The 21440-nt window shown below is 36.7% G+C and overlaps 1 protein-coding gene across 3 annotated transcripts in view; it reads left to right on the top strand.

Moving 5' to 3' along the window:
- LOC134226728 (long-chain-fatty-acid--CoA ligase 6) overlaps nt 1–21440 on the top strand; it is a 126691-nt gene that overhangs the window by 17465 nt on the left and 87786 nt on the right. The window contains exon 2 of one of the 3 annotated variants that reach the window (XM_062707686.1): nt 260–791. In XM_062707686.1, the coding sequence (XP_062563670.1) occupies nt 710–791 (82 nt within the window). In that variant the 5' untranslated portion in view covers nt 260–709. Of the gene's footprint in view, nt 1–127; nt 792–16712; nt 16930–21440 lie in introns of those variants that run through there. The other 2 variants (XM_062707685.1, XM_062707687.1) reach the window with 2 other exon arrangements.

Here is a 21440-nt window from a genome sequence, read left to right as displayed (position 1 = left end):
CAATCTTCATTCTGAGGCAAACGATCACAGTGCGATGCACACTTCTTCCAACAAGGAACGATCTTCTTTGTGTTGCGGGTTGTGATCGACCTCCGCTGCAGCACAATCAACGCAAAACAGTACCAAGTGGGACTTCGATCTCTTTATTACTGTTCCTGCTCCCGTCGACGACAAACGCTATCTAATGACAGTGCGGCCCACAATCAGCGAATCGTGAAATAACCTCTTGAACGTTTCTTTCTCGGTTTTCTTTTATCAGCAAGAGCAGAGTCGAGGGTATCAACATCAACTGCCGCGTGCAATCAAAATAGAAATTGAAATGTTCAACTGAAAATGAGGTGAAAAATCGGCGTCGTTCAATTATTTTCGACGAGTGCATCTGCACAAACCTTATCACTGTTGGGCCGAATTGTGTGTTGACGTGTGGAAGAAGAATTACTGAAGAAATCGAGAAGTCTCAGCAGGAATGTTCGAATCCGTTTTAAATCTGAAAGCTTAACCAAAGGCGGAAAAAAGTGCAATAAATGTGATAAAGAGAACCCGGTCCGGCCAGCACCAGCGGATTCAAAGTGAGCGATAAGTTCCCTTAGAAAAGTATCGTTTTGTGTTTGAAAGTGAAAATTGGCGAGCTCAGTTCTGATCGTACGCCCACGGTGACAACAACGGCGGGGGAGCAGTGCTTCAAGTTATTGCTGACTTCTTGTGGTGAATGTACCTTCGTTTCGCGACGGATTTTCTCAGCTGGATAAAGAGCGCGAAGCAAGCCATCATGTCTAATGCAACAGCTTTATGTGAGTACCGATTTTGTTCTTTGTTTTCAATGAAAAAATTACTGTATGGTTTGTATTATTGATGAATAATATACGAAACTAGCAGACCATATCTTACGTTGCTAGGTTTCGAAACATTTTTAAATATAATTGTTCTGTAACGCCGCACTCTAGATTGGTTTATGTACGATCCTTTCTTCATAACCCATCAGCTTTTTCGTATTTTTGTGGTTATTTGAGGATAAATATTGTACCACTCATAAAAAAATCTAATCCTCAGCTTATTTTTAATCGCAACAAAAAATGAGCGCCAGATAGTCGCCTAAAAAAATACCTCCAGGAAAAAAAACTACTTTGATATTTTTGAAAACTCTGCTGCCACGTGTACGCCATAGCACGTGCTATTTGTACTGTGGATTTTTCACATCAGAGCCTTGTAAAATGATCACAAAAGTATTCATTTTATTACTTACTTATGGATCCTGTACACCTCCGGTGGTGCAAAGGGCCGACTTGAAAGATCTCCATCCTGAGCGATGCCCGGCTATCGCTTTAACCTGTTGCCAGGTTAGATTTCGGTCGACTTCTTTTATTTCTTTATTGAGGCTTCTCCGCCATGAGCCTCTGGGTCTGCCTCTGCTGCGATGTCCCGCTGGGTTCCAGTCTAATGCTTGCTTACAGATTTCATTTCCGCCCCTACGTAGAGTGTGGCCGACCCAGCCCCACTTCCGATCCCGAATTTCTGTTGTTATCGGCCTCTGGTTCATTTTATTGCAAGGCACAATATCTGTCTTTAAATATAAAGACTGCGGAGCCCAAAACGAATCAACCAGCTCGTGAGCAAACTCATGTTTATATATAGAGCGATTCCAAGCAACAGCATCAAACCGTCTAAGACGAATTAAGTACTGTCCATTTATGGACAGTACTTAATTCGTCTTAGACGGTTTAATACATTCCACTAAACGAGCTTAATATATTTTTCTGAAAACAGCATCAAAATTTAAGAAAATTTTTAATTCATGATTTTCTATTGAGTTGAAACTTTGCACAGTTTTTCAATTTCATCTAAATCGTCATTTTTCGATATCAAATCTTCATATTGAGTCACGACTAACTTTTCAAAAGGGTGTATGTGAAAATGGTTCAAAAATATTTAAAAAGCTGCACAGCAAAAACGGAATGTTCGATTGTTATGATTTTTTCAGCAAAGTTAGACAACTAAATGGTGATTCTTAAGAAAATGTGCACAGTAAAAAAATTTTTTTGCCTTTAAAAATATCATTTTGTCACAAAACTCAAATATCTCAAAACCCTATCTTTTTTCGAACGTATTTTTTTAGGAAAACGGTCCATTATATTAGCTATCTACCATAAAAATTTGGTGATGGTAAACTAATAAACAAAAAGTTATGACATTTCAAACATTTCACAATTTTCACATATAGTAAACAAAAAAAATTTCCGTGTATTTTTTTTTCAAGAATCGCAGTTTGATGCTGATTTTATTGTTAAGGGCCTTGCGTGAGTTAAACAAGTTGTTTGTATGATATTCCATATTTATGTATTCATCGATATTATGTATATTATATGTATAAATATTATATGTATAAATAAATAAAATGAATTAATATTATCCTAAGTATTAAATTAAATGTGGCAGTACACAATGTTGTTATAGAAACTCTAAGAGTTTTGGGTTTGAATTTTGGTATGGGTTATGATATCATGAAAACAGTTTATTAATACTTATTTTTATTTATTTTTATTCAAATTTTTAAAATATCGAACACTTTTGAATTATTATCAGCACAGTTTGAGTATAGTTTTGCTTTAATTTTATTTTCCGACAATGGAATGAAACAGTGAAATTTTTGGGTTCCTTGGATCGTTTTCGCGTTATTAAATTGCTCGCTGAGCTCTGAAGCCTTTATTTCGTACTCTTCAGTAGTAGTAAAACAAAATGATAATTTGGTTAAATCTTTTCTTTTCTACGATTTGCCCAATCAAAAGTTCTTTCGCAGTTTTAATTGGATGCTCACGTTCTTTGGCTAAATTTGCTCTTGTGGCCATGCGCTTTATTGTTCCTCCAATAGCATCACAAGGACCTTTGCCATGTGATGTAGCAAAAAAATGCTATTCTGCATCAATTCCGTACATTGATTTAAATTGACATAGGCTCGAAAAATTCTTACGATTTTTGTACTGCGACGCTGCTCCATCAGACATGAAATATATCTTTTTGACTTCTTTATGCTTATCAACGCGTAAAAAGTTAATCATTTTTAATGAACAAGTTTACGGATACTGAATCGTGTTTTAAATCTTCGGAAACTATAATAAAACTTAAGTGTTCAATTTGCGTACTTCCATTAAAATAAATAACGAATGGATGAATTGTAGCTTGTTGTACGTTCCAGTGATGGGACTGCACTTCATCTTGCAATACAAAGCTGTAATTTTCAGAAAAATCACAAATGACTAAAAATTCACCATTTTGTAATGTATTTTTCGTATTTTTTAAAAAGCTGGATTGTTCTGTTTTAATGAAATCGTGAGGGATTAAACTTTCTAATTTCAAGCAAAAATATGACACAAACTCATCTATAGTTTTTACAATAGTTTCTATGTCACACCTATCCGTGGTCACCCATTGCTCAAATGAAAACTGATCAATATATTTTTCTTCAAACTCAGCGAATAAAGTATTTTCCAATGATGAAGAATCTGGACAATCCGAACAAGATCGTAGATAGCAATTTGATGTTGTATTTTCACACAAAAGACTACCAGTTAACATTTTAATATCCTTTGTTCAATTGATTCTTTTCAAACTATGTAAAATAAGATTAATATTCTCATGGGTTGTGCACACACACACATTATGTGTTCCTGAATTGGAAAGAAGCTTACATTGCCTTGGCCGAAGGCTTGCGAATGAGGAAAAACCTATTTTAATATTATCGTGAATTTCCTTGAAGCGTGTGTACGCTTCTTTCAAAGTCGTCATCATTAATCGTTTTTGGATTGCTTGACGCTTTCCATCTTTTTTTACTGATACATAATCTTTTTGACCAGGCATAGCTCGACTTACTTCATCATCTTCAAAATATTGAACTACTATTTCTTTTGTCTCATCTGTTAATGCAGTACTAGACCTAGTATTTTTAGTTGAAAGACAGTTATTCTTCAATTGTTTTGCCTCTTTTACTGTATTTCTATTGGTTTTGAACTCATCAATGGCATCCTGAATAGACCACGAACTTGGCAGCATCGACAAAATCAATAATTTTTCTTTCCTTGTCGTGGCTGCATTCGAGAACCTTTCCTTCATATTTATAATTACCTCATCGTAGTCTGTATTTTCCACATCATCAGGTCCTAATTTGAAGAGGTTTCTTCGTACAGCTTCGTTTATTTCACGGTATTTTTCTCCGGGTAATAAACGTAGTCCATCTTACTCCATTTAATCGGAGTCACTTTTATCCCAGCTATGCCCTCGTTAAAGCGTTCGATGTTGACCTTTTGGATACACTCATCTTCCGATTGATTTGTTGAAACAGATTTCGCTGATGGTACGGTGGCAAGGCTCTCAGCACTTAATACTTCTGGTAATTCCTCAGTAGTTGTCGATACATCTGGCAATTCCTCAGTTGCTGTCGTTTTCGAACTTCCTGCGCTCTGCTCAACCGATGATATACAGATTGCTCTTTTGTCAACGTTTAGACGGCAGGACGTGCAAATGCGTAAATTTGTATTCAATGTGGACATTGGAGCATAACCAGTCGCTTTCAGTTTATCTATGGTGCTTTCGGTGAGCTTTCGTAACTCTTTTGAACACTTTTTCCAATCAACCGGCCTACAGCGGTAGAGAAAGCGGCTATTCTTTTTTTTCGTAATATTTCAATAAACAAAATCACTTTTAATTTTTTATTGACTAGTTGGGTGTGATTTGCGTGACTGAGGAAAAAATTACTATAAGATCTTTAACAACCTTAGTAGTAGTAATTTTTTGCTTTTTTCGTGAGCATTGTCATGGTATGTACCTATCATGCATTTGTTGTTGTTGAAGATACCCGTTTCCTCCCGATCATAAAGTCTATTCTCTAAGAGGTATATTTTTTGCAGGTAAACTATAGACGTACACGTGTATATAAATCCTTGATTTTGCAGCTTTTGTCTTAAAAATAACATTTCTGATATGTTTCTATCAACGTTATTATCAACAGGTTTCAACACTATTAAAAGAATTTTTCGCCAGTCACGTGCAATGAAAATTATGACACTATCAATACTTTTGATCACAACACTGGATCGTGTCTAAGTTTCTTATAGATGCTATGAATAATTAAATCAAAATATCATGAAAACAACTTGTTTAAATCACGTCCCTTAACAATAAAATCTGCATCAAACTGCAATTCTCGAAATAACTTACACAGAAAAAAATTTTTTTACTAAATGTGAAAATTGTGAAATGTTTGAAATGTCATAACTTTTTTGTTTATTAGTTTACCATCACCAAATTTTTATGGTAGATAGCTAATATAATGGACCGTTTTCCCTAAAAATTACGTTCGAAAAAGATAGGGTTTTGAGATATTTGAGTTTTGTGACAAAATGATATTTTTAAAGGCAAAAATTTTTTTACTGTGCACATTTTCTTAAGAATCACCATTTAGTTGTCTAACTTTGCTGAAAAAATCATAACAATCGAACCGTTTTTGCTGTGCAGCTTTTTAAATATTTTTGAACCATTTTCACATACACCCTTTTGAAAAGTTAGTCGTGACTCAATATGAAGATTTGATATCGAAAAATGACGCTTTAGATGAAATTGCAAAACTGTGCAGAGTTTCAAATATTTTTGAAATGGTCGCTCAGGATCGACTGACATGCCCCCGTGGAATGCCTCATAGAGGGAAAGGAGAATACAAATAACTACTCCTTAATAAAGTTCAAAAATGTTAATTATGCGCCATTTCCTTAAGCATATTTCTGCTGAATGTTAAAAATGCAGTTAAAACAGAAAAAGATCAATAAAGCTCTATACTCATGTGGGCCATGTTTTTTAAACTACATATATCTTATTTCGTTGCTATTGGATCATTGCCCACCATCCATGTGCGAAACGACTGTGGTAATTTCTATACGATAGCCGTCATGTCACCTGGTACAAAAGACTTTATGTGCCGATATAAAAGCTTATCTGATTTATTGGTCAACAGTGTAGTCATATTGCACATAAGGGACGGTCTATAAACTGTAAAAAAAACATCGAATAGAGTACGAGTTATCCAGTGATGACAAAATCGATATCCTTAACGAATCGTGACCCAGCATTTTATTCATCTTTTTTGCCTTTCTCGTATACCAAGTATAAGTAGAAGCAATAGAATCACTCTAAAACCGAACTTTTGATAGAGGACTCGGAGACCCATAGTTTTATGTACCAATCGACTCAGCCCGACGAATTGAGGTGATGACTATTTGATATGTGTGCAAAAATGTGAGACATACTTTTTAGTACTTAGCATTATTCGATGCAACAGGTTGCAATCGACGAGGAATACAGTCTAAAAGTGACCATATTTTTTTTGTTGTGTTCGAATTCGATGTTTTCGAATTCGTAGATCTTACAAATCCTTTCTACACTAAAGGAGACAAACGAGATATCCTGAATTATCGCGGAATTTCTGTTTTTGTACGCCTGTTCAATGATGCTCGAAAAAAAAATGTACAGAAGTCACTGTTTCCCGGCTGTAAAATCTACATCGATGCCGGTTTTACCCATTTTTAACTTTTCATGTGGACTCGTGGTGTATATGAATCTGAAAACGGGATGATGCTGTGTATATTGATCTGAAGGCTACATTCCATATAGTGGACCATGGTATCCTCGCTGAGCCGGAGAGGCTCGGCCTTTCATCAGTTAGTTTCAAGTTAAGATGGGATTTTAAAAGTCGGAAATATTCTGCCAATTTTTAACAGTTCAAGAATTCCGCAGCGTAGTAACCTTGCTCTCGATTTTTATAAACGATGTCTCGCTGTGTGCAGATATTATAAAAATTTACAAAACGATAAAATACGACAGGACAGATTATCTGGATATCCAATTTCCTACGAATTCCATAGATTCTTCAAACTTAATAGATTCATCATGGAATGTGGGACGTTTTCCGGGACGCTCTGCATTGCAGGACAAGTAGGCTGAATCCGGGACTGTTCCGCACGTCTGGTCACTTTAGTCTAGTTGTTTGTTTCCTAGTGAAAATTGTTCCGATGCGTTCCAGAGTTATTGACAAAACATAGTTTTTTTTTGCATTCAAATGACCGCAAATAGATATGAATCAATGGAAATAGCGGAATCTATCCCCCCATCGTGATATTTCGAGCTTTCTTTTGTGTTTATCTCACGCTTAAAATGCGCGAGAAAGCACTACCAACGCTAGGTGGATAAATCTTGGTTTTTCATTGCTATCATACGGGCTGTTGAAAAAAATATTACAAAACGAGACACAAAGAAATTTTAGGTCTGTGTTATTCTAATAAGGATCTAGAGCACAGTAACCTAATCATATAAAAATTGACTAACGAAAACCGCTTATTGAAAAATGTATTACTTTGTGATGTGCTCGAGATCACAGAGAGTAGAATCATTTCAGAGATGTTTTCTAGCATTCTTGAATGATGCCCAGCCCATCGCATCCTTCTAGCTTTTGCTACCTTCTTACTACTGAGTTTGCGTAAGTCAAAGTGCACATTTTTTTTACTCTTCACCTTGGAAGGGTTAAAAATTCTTCCAAATTTCCACGGGAACTTTTTCGGAAATTTCACGGGATCTTCTTCTTCTTCTTCTTATTGGCATTACATCCCCACACTGGGACAGAGCCGCCTCGCAGCTTAGTGTTCATTAAGCACTTCCACAGTTATTAACTGCGAGGTTTCTAAGCCAGGTTACCATTTTTGCATTCGTATATCATCATGAGGCTAGCACGATGATACACTTTTATGCCCAGGGAAGTCGAGACAATTTCCAATCCGAAAATTGCCTAGACCGGCACCGGGAATCGAACCCAGCCACCCTCAGCATGGTCTTGCTTTGTAGTCGCGCGTCTTACCGCATGGCTAAGGAGGGCCCCACGGGAACTTGTCAAAAGCTTGCTTTGTGTTTTGCTGGATCTCTTGTATGTTTGCATGAGCTTCAACCCTAACAGCTTCACTAAAGTCCTCAAACAGCTTCATCCACTCTTTCTTCTTCGACATCTTTTTCAAATCGACATCTTCTGGACAGCCGAAAACAAAATCTCGAAAGTAATGCGCCCAATGCTTCGTTAAACTGTGGTATTAATCAATAAAATCTGCAAGTACCAATTCGTTCATCTTTCGTACACTAAAATGTCGTTGGTCATATATTTGTCGGAACACGGTGCTGCATCGACTGCGGTATGACCAAGAATTTTCCCCCGCGCATTGCTTTGTAGAGAGTTCCATGATCCATGAAGTCATACGCAAAATTATCAACTAATAGCGCTTTGATTGTGACTCCAATTTTCTCATGATTCTGCTGGCACATCTGTATTGGGTATATCACATTACTTTGCAGCAACACCATGAAGCAAAATAGCGTTTCCTTCTTCATGTGGTCAATCAATAATGTTTCGGTGGTGACCGAATAAGCCGTCATAAGCCTTCCAGCTATTGCATAAAATTCGACCGTACTGCCAAGACAGTCGTGACTTCCACTGCCACCCTCCATCGTCGTCATCCCGGTTCTGTGGACGGGACTTCCGATCTGCTTCATTAGGCGAGTATAATCACGTTAATAGTCTGTCGCTGCCTGAAAAATTCGCCGCTTTTCTGTTTGGTTTCGTCTTTCGTCATTGAAAACGCTTGCACTAGGAGTCTGCGAGTATATTACCAAAATATTAGACGACTTTACCAAATTGGACGATGTTGATCTGGCTGTGCTTGGTTTTCACCGAAACCTGGCTAGATGGGAGGGAGAATCAACTCACTCCAACTATTCGGTGACAACTTCCCTGTTTATGGAGTGGAGCGCAGTATATCCAGAATATTCCAATGACCTAGATCGCCGTCGGATAATTCCATTCAATTGAGATTGTTTGGGCCAAAATAAATCTGTTTAAACACATTGCAGTGTAATGCAACTTCACCTTGGTACTACAGAATTCCCCTCCGCTTTGGCCTTACCATCGGATGTGGTTCTTCTGTTTGGAGACTTTGAACAACCAGAGTCTCGTCTGGTCTCTCTTCCCCCACGAATGTACGTTTCCTGATTCGCTTTTGTCTGCAACTACTTCTGCTGATCGCTTACTAGTCGATAGGATTGCTTTTCTTTAACCGAATATACAGCTTTCAATCAATTTTGGTAAAACCGATCTCAACAGCTCCGACAAAGCTTGCCTCTTTCTGTGGAAACGAATCTTGCCAGCTTTACTTCGTTTTGCATAGAGAACATGTGTGAAAAAAAAAAATTCAATTTGATGCCGTTTCCACAGATCTCAAATTTGCCTTCGACAAAGTTAACCGTGGCCTGTTGCTTGCAGAACTGCAAATAAATGGGGTGTTCTATTTCTTTATGCACCTGGCTCAGATCGTATTTTGCTGCGGAAATCCCGAATTTTCCTAATTCCCGGTATTTTTCGTCCCGGGTTGTCCCGGGATGGAAACTCTAAGGATGATACTTTTATGGCCAGGGAAGTCGAGAAATTTCCAAACCGAAAATTGCATAGACCGGTACCGGGAATCTAATCCAGCCACCTTCAGCATGGTCTTGCTTTATAGCCGCGCATCTTACCGCTAGGCTAAGAAGGGCCCCTGGTCTTTAGAGTCCAATAAAATTGGCAACTTTTTCAAGATAAGCGATACTCACTGGGTACAGATCAGTAGAACTGAAATCAGAAAATTCCGTCTCTACTGTAGTGTTATTCCATTCCAACTTTGCTCGAAAACTTTATGTCCCACAGCTCGTCTATCTTTTTCAACTTTTTCGCCAATTTGGTCTACGGCATCGTGGCCACCACTACCACTCAGTGGCGCCGGGAGTGGGTGGGACAAGTAGGACATGTCCTACGCATGAATTTTTCTGGGTGGGACAGTCAAAGCATTGTCCTACCCATGATTATAGTAAGAACATATGAAGTTATTCGATGGTAAGAAATTTTGTGTTAGCAGAATGTTATTTTAAAGTTTAACAGAGTCCAAACAATAATCATAGATGTTTTTGGGATCCTAAAGAAAAAGACTGATTGTTCTTTAGGACTTCAGGCACTTTATAATCCATAAAGCTCTCAAAGATGTCTAAACTTTACTTCTTAGAATATATAAATATTTATTTAGAAGTTATGATAAAGCACGATTATTAGAAGCCCACGGAAAAACTTTTCTTCAAACTTTAATAGATCTATTGAAATTTGAGAAGCCAGAAACATACCGAAGTCCGCTCAAAATCTTATCCGTAAGGGATTCTGAGCTCCCAAAACAGATTCTTTGGCAATCATGTGATTTTTGGTGGTTTGATTTGTATCGCTAGATCCATAACATTTTCTATAATAGGAAATGCTAGCAGTAAGCAATACTTTATTAAAACCATTGAGTATTTTTTCAAATTTCTGTGACCCCTAACTTCTTTTTGAAGCTTGTAAGGAGATATTTGATAATCGATAATAGAAAAACAATATTTGTCCTAAAAATTGAGGATTTTTTTTCAAATTATATAAATATTCTGTAGGTAAGGATTTTTCAAGCCTTGATTATTTTTAAAATTGATTAAATGGCAAACATAACTTTCCCATAGCGAAATGGATTTCATATCAACATGGAACAGTTATGCTTTCAGTGGTAGTATTAAGTATAGTTAGAATGTGCATTGTGCATCGATTTCTCATTACCAGAATTGTTGCCCAATTCGTAGACAAGCTCAGTGGTCTAGTGGATATCATTTCTGCCTACACAGCAAATAGTTTTGAATATTCAATTACGTGTAAAATTGCAGCTGAACCCATTGAGCGAATTAACATTCAATATTCAATTAAATTTGACTGTATTTTACTAGCAAGCACCGTTTAAGTTTATTTTGATTTAACAGAACAGTAAGATGAATTGAATATTGCGTTTATTTGCATGCTCCAAATATGTGCATGAAAATACATTTAAAATCGCAACATATTTTTATCTGTGTACAAGCAGGAGGTCATGAGCTCGACCACAGCCTTTACCTTTTCCTATTCTGTATGTCTTAATTCTTTTTGTGTTTCACGATTTACCAAAACTATTCCTACCGTTATACCTGACTGTTCCATAACTGACTGACTGTTCCATAACCTTCTGTGGCACCGATAAGAGGACGTAGCTCCTTTCTAAGTATAGATGTCCCAAATAAAATCATTATTTGTGTAAACGGATGGAAGTGATGCTACTTCCATTCAATAGTCCACCCAAGTAACATTTTTAATTTAATAAGGATCTCCAAAACCATAATTTGCTTTCCATGACCTTCACAAAAACAAGCATAAAATCAAAATGCTTCTGGAGTAGGTTTGTAACACCTGCGAATTTATACGCTACCGCTAATACAAGACTGTAGCCCAAATCAGTATTTTCCATTTGTCCTACCCACGACTCGGAACGTGGATGCGCCTCTGCTACCACTTTACGGTTCCCATTACAACCTCGATCTTCATCATTGCCGTCGTTGATTGCCCCAGCGTTTTGATCCCCGCTTCTCACGTTGCCCATTCCTGTTTTCGTTAATACCGTTTAGTCGAATATTAACTTGCCTGCATTTCAGAGCGCATATCGTTTAGCTGTTGACTCAGATTCATGGCAGAAACATTTGAGAAGTTCATTTCATCTAAGTCGTAAGTATATAAGCTATGGATCCTCGAGCCTTGTATCAGATATTTTTTTCAATTTTGATAGAGAAATTTGGAAGGAATTTCTGAAAGAATTCCCGAAGGAGATCCTGAAAGAAATAGGATTTTATTCGACAACTCCTCGCTGAATTCCACGTAAATTTCTTTGAGAGTTTCTTCAGAAACTCCTTAAGAAAGTTTTTGGCTTTACCAAAAGAATTAACGAAAGCATTTCTTCAGTTTCGAAAGGAATTTGAGGAGGAATTCCCGAATGAATTCTTGAATAAAAAAAATCCGAAGTAGAACCTGGAGGGATTATAGAAGACTAATTCTAGTCCTTGTGAAGAATCTCTTAACGGAGAGTCAGTAGCAAGATGGGGCTGAATAGGTTCTCAATAGAATTCCTAACGAATGTTCTTTGGTAATTCTACAGGAAAGAATTTCCGAAGGTCTAAAAGAATTGCTGGAAGAGTTATTGTAAAAAAATCTCAAGAAATGTCCAAAGGAAATTCCGAAGAAGCAAATTATTTTTGGAATTCCTGAAGAAATTCCTGAAGGAATTTCCTATGGATTTCCTAAAGGAATTTCCGACAGAGTTTCTAAAGGAACTTCCAAAGGAATACGTTAATTACTTTTTACAGTAATCTCTGAAGAAGGAATATCTGGATTCATTTCCTACATTCAACCCGTGATTGTTAGATTTTCTAACAATTATGTATAAGAACCTACCATTAGCTGTATAACAACTGGGCATATGCGTAAATACTAGATACTTATACAAATGAATCATTTGTTTGTGAAACTGCATAAGTCCATTTTACACTGTTTCGAGAAAACAACAAAAAACTGTTTTTTAACAAATTTGCACCGAATCTTTCGATTTCTTCGATACAGATCAATAGTTTTTGGCAAAACTCAACACCTTGGGGCACTTTCAGTGCAAAAAATGTAAACAGTACTCCACAATTGCTCTTCAAAGTACGTGGACATATGTAGTTTCTCAAACAAACGAAATTTTTTTCATACATTCCTGAACAAAAAAATTTTTTTCGTTTTTTTTGCCAGAATATGTATTTTTGGACGAGGATTCAGAATATATAAAAATCTCATTTTGGCCAAAAAAGTTACATATGCAGTTTCTCAAACAAACGGTTCAAATATTATGTGAGACTGAGACCTTATAATTATATAAGCTATTCTGACACTATTTGTTTGTTAGCCCACTTTTTTGTATAAGAATCTAACAATTTCGCAAACAGATGCAAAATTTTCAAAACCAGCTACATTTCATAATGATCTTCCATTCAAAGCAACAAGGTTTTTGCGACTTTCTAACGAATTTAAAATCTGTTTCAAAAATAGGCCTTGCAAAACTGATGAGTGAATTTGGCCCCTTTGCACTGTCCTCCCCTATTTAGTATTGTCTGGCTTCTACACACTTGCTTTACCCGGACGAAGGAAAGGCAGTTAACTTTGAATGTACTGATCTCGAGTGGGGATCTCTCTTCGCTTATGTGGTCGGGTCGGGATCTCACAACCCTACTTCATCGAGCGCAGTTTTACTTTTGATCGCTTAAATATCAGATTCTACGCAATACTGTTTTTTCAAGTTCGTTTATTTAGAAGGCTTAGGCGTGTATAACACTTTACGGAATCATGGCTCCTTGTGATATCCCAAGTAACACCAAGCATCACTTTATTGCACATAAATCAATCATAAACCGGCATTCTAAATGCTATTTGCATTAGATCAGTTTTAACGTTGCATTTATTGATCAACTGTAAGACAACGATACAATAAATCAGCATTACGAATGCAGCGATGCATTACTGATGCTTTATTTCAACTCTTCAAAGTAATGTCATTACTTTTCCATTAATTCGGTCTTATAATTGCCCTTTTCCACTTAAAGATCATTTTTAGGGATGTATTTTTTACAGGCATATATAGCTTCATGGTTACTTGGGATGTATAATCAATATCATTTTATTATTCAGTTAGTAAGAAAGGGGTAGAAGCCAACGTAATAGTGTAACAATGTTAAAAGATGCGCGGGGCTTAGGATTCGGGATCAGGGAATATCAGCTTCTCATACGGGCATATGGCATCAGGAACTATGTGGCGTGTCGTCGTGCTTGAGGAAAGGTTTGACTGGGAGAATCTTCCGGATGGCAAGAACTATGGAGCTCTATGAAACAGAAAGGCAGTTAAAAAAAAAGAAGAAGTACAAAGGAAACTATAAACGGCCTTCATATAGACAACATCACGATCTCCCAAAACTCGAACTTCCCTGGAGGGTTGTTTACTGCAAAATAATTGTTGTTTTTGACTTCTTGGCGTAATATCTCAAAGTAAGCAAGCCGTCTGGTGGCATAATTTTGGTTAGAAGAAGTTGATTGGAAGATTTACAACGATAAATGTGCTCTGCCACCGCATAATAGCTAATAGGCTAAGGTTTTAGCCATACGCCCTATGTCCTTTCTTAAAAACTGTCGCAGTTATGTTTTGATCGGAAATTTGTTTTCCTAGACCACACAAAATTGTTATCACTAGACAAATCCAGCACTGTACTCCCGTTACGGATATTCTAGGACCTATCACAATTCCACGTATTCCGTTTCCCGGACAAGGAGAAGGGCTGCAATCAGTATACCTATATGATAGTTATAAATATAGTTATGATATAAAGTTAGTTTCCTTATACTAATTTGGATACGAATCTGGCACGGCTTGTGCTCAGTCAGTTTTTATCGAAATCAGCTAAACATTTTCGGTGAACATGAGACAGAATCGAATGAGCGTGGTGAAGCGAAATCGATCTTCTGAACCACCCTATATGATAGAAAGATTCATAATTAATCTCGCAACCTGGCACTATGAGGCTATATACGGTTTGATTGATTTCCTCAGGTTTGTTACTAATTAGTAACCATATTCATAATACATATCAAGTGAATTGAAAAAATAAATAGATTAATCTACTCAACGAGAATGATACCTTTCTTGTGTATTATTCAATGACGTACAAAAAGCACATCAGAAAACTCTCTTTTATTCAATGTTCTCACTTGAAAGAAATCCTAGCTACACTGATCGGTTTCTCCAAAATTTCAACGCTATCACTTTTAAATACAGCTCGTGCGATTACTTTTAATTACAGCCAAAAATAAGCATTAGATAGAAAAACAAACAAAAGGGAAAATTTGGCCCCGTTGTGGAGTGTGAGGAGGAATGCTTTGGTACCCGTAAAAAAATAACCTTATACGTTATGGCAAAAAACCATTAGGAAATACTTATACTCTTCATTAAGCCACCTAATGAATGATCCCATATCGAAAAGCTAATATGTAACATTTATAAGTTAATGAAAAGTATAAGTTTCGGAATGTATGTGACTAATGCGATGTATTTTCTTATACATATCATTAAGCGCCTGCTTTGACAAAATAGTATTAGAAATATTAATAATAAATAACATTAAAAGCACGTATTTTTTGTTTCGGATAAATTTTGCTCATTTGCGGGTGTCTTGGAAAATGATAAAAACACGATTTTTTTTTCGAACAATATTCTTCCTTACTCCATGGTCAAATCACCACGTCATTTTTAGCAAAGAGTATATAGCCTTTCAGTACACCTCGATGTTCGGAAAACCAAAACATAAATAAATGGCCCAGAAGTGTATAAGACATCAACACAAATCTGACCTTTCTTCAAACACGCCGACTCACATATGAGTTTTTTCAAAATATAGTTGGAATAATCTATTTCAACTCAAACTTTCTAGAAAACGTTAAAAAAGTTAAATCTTAAAATGAAAACTAATATTAGGAGTAACTAGTAAAAAAATATTAGGACGTATTGAAACTGCTGTATGTGATTTTTATTTAAATTAGGCTTTTTTCCAACTAAAACAGTGATATACCCCTGTTGACGTCGCGTCGGTTCAGACCGGAGCGCGTGTTGTGTTTTTGAACTCACAAATATGTGAAGATGCTGAATCGGTTGTGTTTATTTTTATTATCACACCGGTTTCAAGATTTTGTGTGCGGTGTAAGTCGTTTTATTCGGGTGAGTAGTGAAGGCCAACTTTGATAAGTTTATTTCTACTGTGGAAAAAATAAGCCTGCTATAACGATTACTGACCTCTTGTTTTTTTATGTGCCATTACCGATTAAATATTAATTCCACTTGCAACGCAAAAGCAATTACTTATCAAACCTATTTTCAACACTGATGCACAGGGTTTGTTCACAAACTACGAGATGCATTTTTTGGATAGGTAAAAGAACTTGAAAAACTTCTTGCATTGTGATTTAAATTTTTGAACGGTCCTAAATTTTCAACACACTCATTAAAGTGTTACGCATTTCGTGGACGACCGTACGAGCTATTTCAGCGAATTGAAGTTCAATATCGATAGGTTTTATCTTTTTACTACCACTTTGATGATCGGCTTATCTACCGGTGCTCGCTTAGTGATAAACCGAAGAAACATCAACGAAACTGATTTATCCAACTTGCATCCGTTATATAACGTGATCGTCCGACCCACTGATAACGTTTTGTACATGACGTACCATAATGATGCAGCAAGTTAAGAATTAAGGACGATATCCTAAGAAATTAAATGTTGACCAGCGTCAACTTTCTGCGATATCACTGATATTTTTTTTTTCGTTTCCAGCTGGTTTGAACTTGTTCCACAGATAGCTATGCAATTGTTTCAAAATATGATAAGAGCAGACGATAACCGGGCTTAGTTCGGATGAAATTGCAATTATCGTTGGTGCATTTTTGCTCCAATTGCTGTTGTACTCATCGCAACAAGAGCAAAACGAGAACAGAAGTACACGCACTTACATTCAACCACATCGATTGTACAAGCCCATGCTTCGCAATCTGCTCAAACACACAATTCATATCGCTCTGGACTTTGCCACTAATTACCACCGCTCGCCACCACAGCTCGTCAAATCTCACGAAATGGCTAAGTGTATTATTGTCGCACCGTATGGGCTGTTCGCGGAGAGCCGTTCAGTGCTGCGTACTGCTAGGTCCGGCTTAGTCGCATCCATCAAGCTTATCGAGCGTGTGATTTAGCACGAATAAGCTGTCTTAAAGTTCAAAACCAAATACCCAAGTGATCATCCGTGACTGATTTCCTACTGCAGTGTGATCGTGGAAAGTGAGAGTGAGAAACGCCGGCGTACCCGATACAAGATCGAGGTGTGAGAGAAATTCTCGCGTTTCAAGATGAAGGATTTGAAGAAAAGTTTCGGTAATACTTTCGTTTTTATTGAACGATTATTTGTAATGGCAAACAATTAGAGTTGATTGTAGCATACTGAATTGATGAAAGATATTACGCAATGTGGATTTCGCCCATTACTTGTACTGATTTATACGCCGCCGCCTTGATGATTGAACACAAAAAATGCCGAGAGTGCGAGCGGCGCCAAGTAGCGAAGATGGTGCAGGAATAACTGAGAAGGAGAAGCACGAGGTTTTATCGAAGTAAATACGAGGTGTATTGGCAAAACAGCGATTAAGTACATCTTTCAATTTGTGTGTTTGATTTCATGTAAAGGTGTGCTATTTTGTCAGTTATTATCTTGTTTATAATAATTAGGTCCAATCTTGCATCCTTCTTCTTCTTCTTCTTCTGATTGACATTACATCCCCACACTGGCACAGAGCCGCCTCGCAGCTTAGTGTACATTAAGCACTTCCACATTTTTTAACTGCAAGGTTTCTTAGCCAGGTTACCATTTTTGCATTCGTATATCATGAAGCTAGCATGATGATACTTTTATGCCCAGGGAAGTCGAGACAATTTCCAATCCGAAAATTGCCTAGACCGGCACCGGGAATCGAACCCAGCCACCCTCAGCATGGTCTTGCTTTGTAGCCGCGCGTCTTACCGCACGGCTAAGGAGGGCCTATTGCATCCTAATAAGACTTTTTTACGCTTGTACTCAGACAAAGGCGACCATATTATTTTTATTGCTTGTTCTTAAAGCGATTTGTATCTACACTCGCCCTTTGAAAAATTTAACCCGTTTCAAGAGATGTGCCAGCCTCCACTGATTTTGATTAAAATTTTTTCCCACTTTACAGTAAAAGTGGTATCAAAAATTAAATTTTGAAAATTTGACGCTCTTAACAAAATAAAAAGTGAATTATCTATAATTTAACAATGCAATAGCAAATCTTGTCCAACTTAGAGAATTTAATAGTAGATCAGATAAATTACCGTTTAAAATGCAACTTTTTTTGGTCAAATCGGCCTTTTTTTCAACTTCAACCATTGGCTTTTCATTACGTTCTCAAAGTAAGAATAACCGAGTTCACTGATATCAAGTCATCGCGACAATTGAACTCATTCAATCTACCATCAACGCACGATGATGATCGAGGGTAGGGCTTAATTGCCAAGTGTAGCAACAAGTGCCGAGATGTAATAAATTGCAACGGCTTTTATTTTGTTCAATTGAGGTGCATCTATTATATGCAGAAGTGTTGATATGAGAATGCACCAGCATCGTGCATTTCTAATTGGTGCATATTGGTTGCATGAATCAAAGTCATTGAAACCACGCGATGGTACAACCTTTTATGAGTGATCATTTTGTTCTAAATTGGAGTGAATTGTTTATTGTTATTAATTTCTAGCCGCAGTAATGATCAACCTGTTCTCTGGGCTTCATAAAGAAGATAGCTTTTTAGTGAATCTAAAAATATATTCATGGTGGATATTTATCGCCACAGTAAGGTACACCGGGGCAAGTTGAAATGCGGGGTAAGTTGAAACGGAAGCTGTAATTTGGATAGGAAATGACCCAATGCCCTGATTATTTTTTACAACAAACTACTCCCCTGAACGCACCTTCTGACTGCCATTCCCGGAAGATTGCAGCTACAAAAACGCAATCCCTGCCTATGTTTATTTTTCGCCCTTCGCAAAATTTTAGCCAATTTTTTGACGTGCCAATAAAAGAGGTCTCAAAATGATGTTTGGAAGAGTGCTTTCCTCAAATTTTCACAGTAGGTAATCATTCAGTGTTGAACAAGCATAATGATTATGAAAAATCGATGGGAGATCCGTTTTAATAATTGTGTTTCGGTCGTTTGAAATTACTCCGCAATTTAAACCCATCGGGGCAAATAGAAAGGTGTGGTGCGGGCAAGTTGAAACAACGATTCAAAACGTCTCCCTCGCAATTATTTTTTCTTCTAAACTTCAGATACTTGATAGTAAGCTTTTAGGGCAGTGAAATGGAAAGTAGGCTTTGAAATTAAAACAACAAAAGTCAAAAACAAGTAGCCACCCACATAACGCGGAGTTTCTGTCGCCATTGTTCTACGGTAGAGCATAATTGCACCAGAAGTAACTGTGTTTTAATTGCTAATTGCGAATCATTACGTAAGATAAGCGGACTACAAATCGAAGGGATCGCTTTTCAAGGTGCGTATTGAACTATTTACAATGGTAGTTCGTTCAATCAGTCTGCTTCAATTTAAATATTTAGTTTAAAAATAGCTGTACGGATAGCACCGTGCGCGGTGGAAGGATTTCGATTCAGGAGTAGTTGATTTAATTCATATTTTTCTCATGGTTTCCGTAGTTTTTATGTATAAAGGTGAAACACTTCAAAAGTAGAAGCCTTCATGTCTCCTTGTCAATGACAAACGTTTCATTTGCATTCGATTTCTATAGTCTAGTCTAGAGTAAGGATTTCGATGTCCCACGGTATATGTTGATATGAGACAATTGAATGGACCATATTTAGGTTTATTTTTTTAATAAAAGAATATCATTATTTGGAATGTGACTTTTATGCGAGTAAATATCAAGATGAGGCAACAAAATTTGGGTTTTGGTTTTAAAATTTTTAGAACAAAGCCTGCTATGTTATCAGTTTTTCTGATAAGGAGGAGACAATTCTAGAAAGAAAATCAAAATTATCAAAAAATTACATGGGACTCTTATGCGAATTTAGTCACCATTACAACCTCGTGCATCTTGAGTCTCACTGAGGGTCTGTCTCAATTGGATAATTAAACTGAAATTAAACTTAAAAGTGACATTTCAATAATTATCAAATAACCCTGCTCGCAGAGCAAGATTACTTTTGACAGATATCGAATCATTTTCCATCGATGTCCTATTGGAATTGTTGGGTAGCTCCAGCCATTCTTATAACGGGGTGATTTTTTAATTTTCGAACTGTCACTTTTAAGTTAAATTCTCCAAATGAGACAGACCCTGAGTACATATATTGTGATTTTTATACGGAAAAAATAGCTTATCTCTGAATGTAGCGCAGTGTTTCAACTTGCCCCGATACGCGGGGCAAGTTGAAACGATGCACATAAAATAGTAATTTCAATATATAAAATATTTATAAAAAATTTAGGTGAGGTTGCTTATTTTTTATGTATAATCTTTGGCCCGAACTAGCAAACAACGTAAACGGATTCAAAATTTATTAAAAAGCGATTTTTTAATAGCACTTCAAAGTTCAACTTTGAAAAAACCGTTTCAACTTGCCCCGGTGTACCTTACTTGTTTCGCGGCATCATCACTCCCTCCTCGACTGGACCTCATATTCGCCAAGTCGATTTGAACCTGGTCTACTCACCGAATTCGCTGCACTCGGCGATGCTAGATTTGTATTCAATTTTAAGACTTTTGAATCTCTGTGAAAACATTTGATTTCGTGGAGACATTTGCAGAAATTTCAAAATATTTGAAGAATAATCAACATATTTGAAGACACTCAATCAGCCAGCTAATAGATACTTTATAGGTATGTTAAGACTGAAAGCATAATTCGGGCTCACAATTAAGACATTCATTTTATTTTATTTATAACACTATCAATTCAATGTTACCAGTTTGGATTTGTAAATAAAGCTGTGCAATTCTTTTCTTTTATCTTTTCACATTGAATTATGCGCCAGTCCGAAAATCTTCGACGGTGGCGTTGAAATTGACGGTGGTTTCCGACGTGACGCAACAACACACGACAGGAACTGGAGTTCGGGGAATTGTGATGAAATGTAGTTTCGATAATACCATCGGAACGTACTGATTGATCCAGTCTAATGAATGTATTGGACCATTGCAGTAGAATCAGTAATGCTTATGGATGTCCTCGGATATTCTTCTGCGTTTCTACGAGTAGTTCCTTTACAAAAATACTGTTTTTTTTTAAGAATTAATGGTGGAAATTCATAAAACAAATTCCGTGGATATTCAGAATAATTTTCCGACTATAAGTAGGAAGACTTTCTGGGTTTAGCTCAGAAACCCGAGTATTAGCAATTTCCACTCGAAATTACCCCAAAATACCACAAAAAATACTTTGAATACCAACAAGAAATACTCCTGAAATTCCACATGAATCTAATCACTACGGAAAAGTTTTCAATGCAGATTCAAACTAATATCATTCGCCCTTTTACAATCAAATATCCCTTGAATATTCAGAAAAAAATTCTTTGTATTTCATGAATCAAAAATTTGTATTTCTAATTTAGTACAAAATCTCATGAGAAATCAAAAGAATGTTCCATGGAATCACTTTTCTTGATTATCGCGGGAAATTCTGTAGAATTTACTTCATAACTACTGCGGTATGTCCAGGAAAATTGATATGTTGTAGTAGTCTCTCTTCAAATTCTAAAGTAAATAGCGCTGGATATCCATACACAATTGTTCTTAGGAAAATCCTCTGAATTTCTTTTGAATCTCTACGGAACACACGATTACGCTTATCATTGAGA

This window comes from Armigeres subalbatus, chromosome 3, assembly GCF_024139115.2.
Source record: "Armigeres subalbatus isolate Guangzhou_Male chromosome 3, GZ_Asu_2, whole genome shotgun sequence".
NCBI classification, from domain to species: domain Eukaryota; kingdom Metazoa; phylum Arthropoda; class Insecta; order Diptera; family Culicidae; genus Armigeres; species Armigeres subalbatus.
This window is presented reverse-complemented; position numbering and strand designations above follow the sequence as displayed.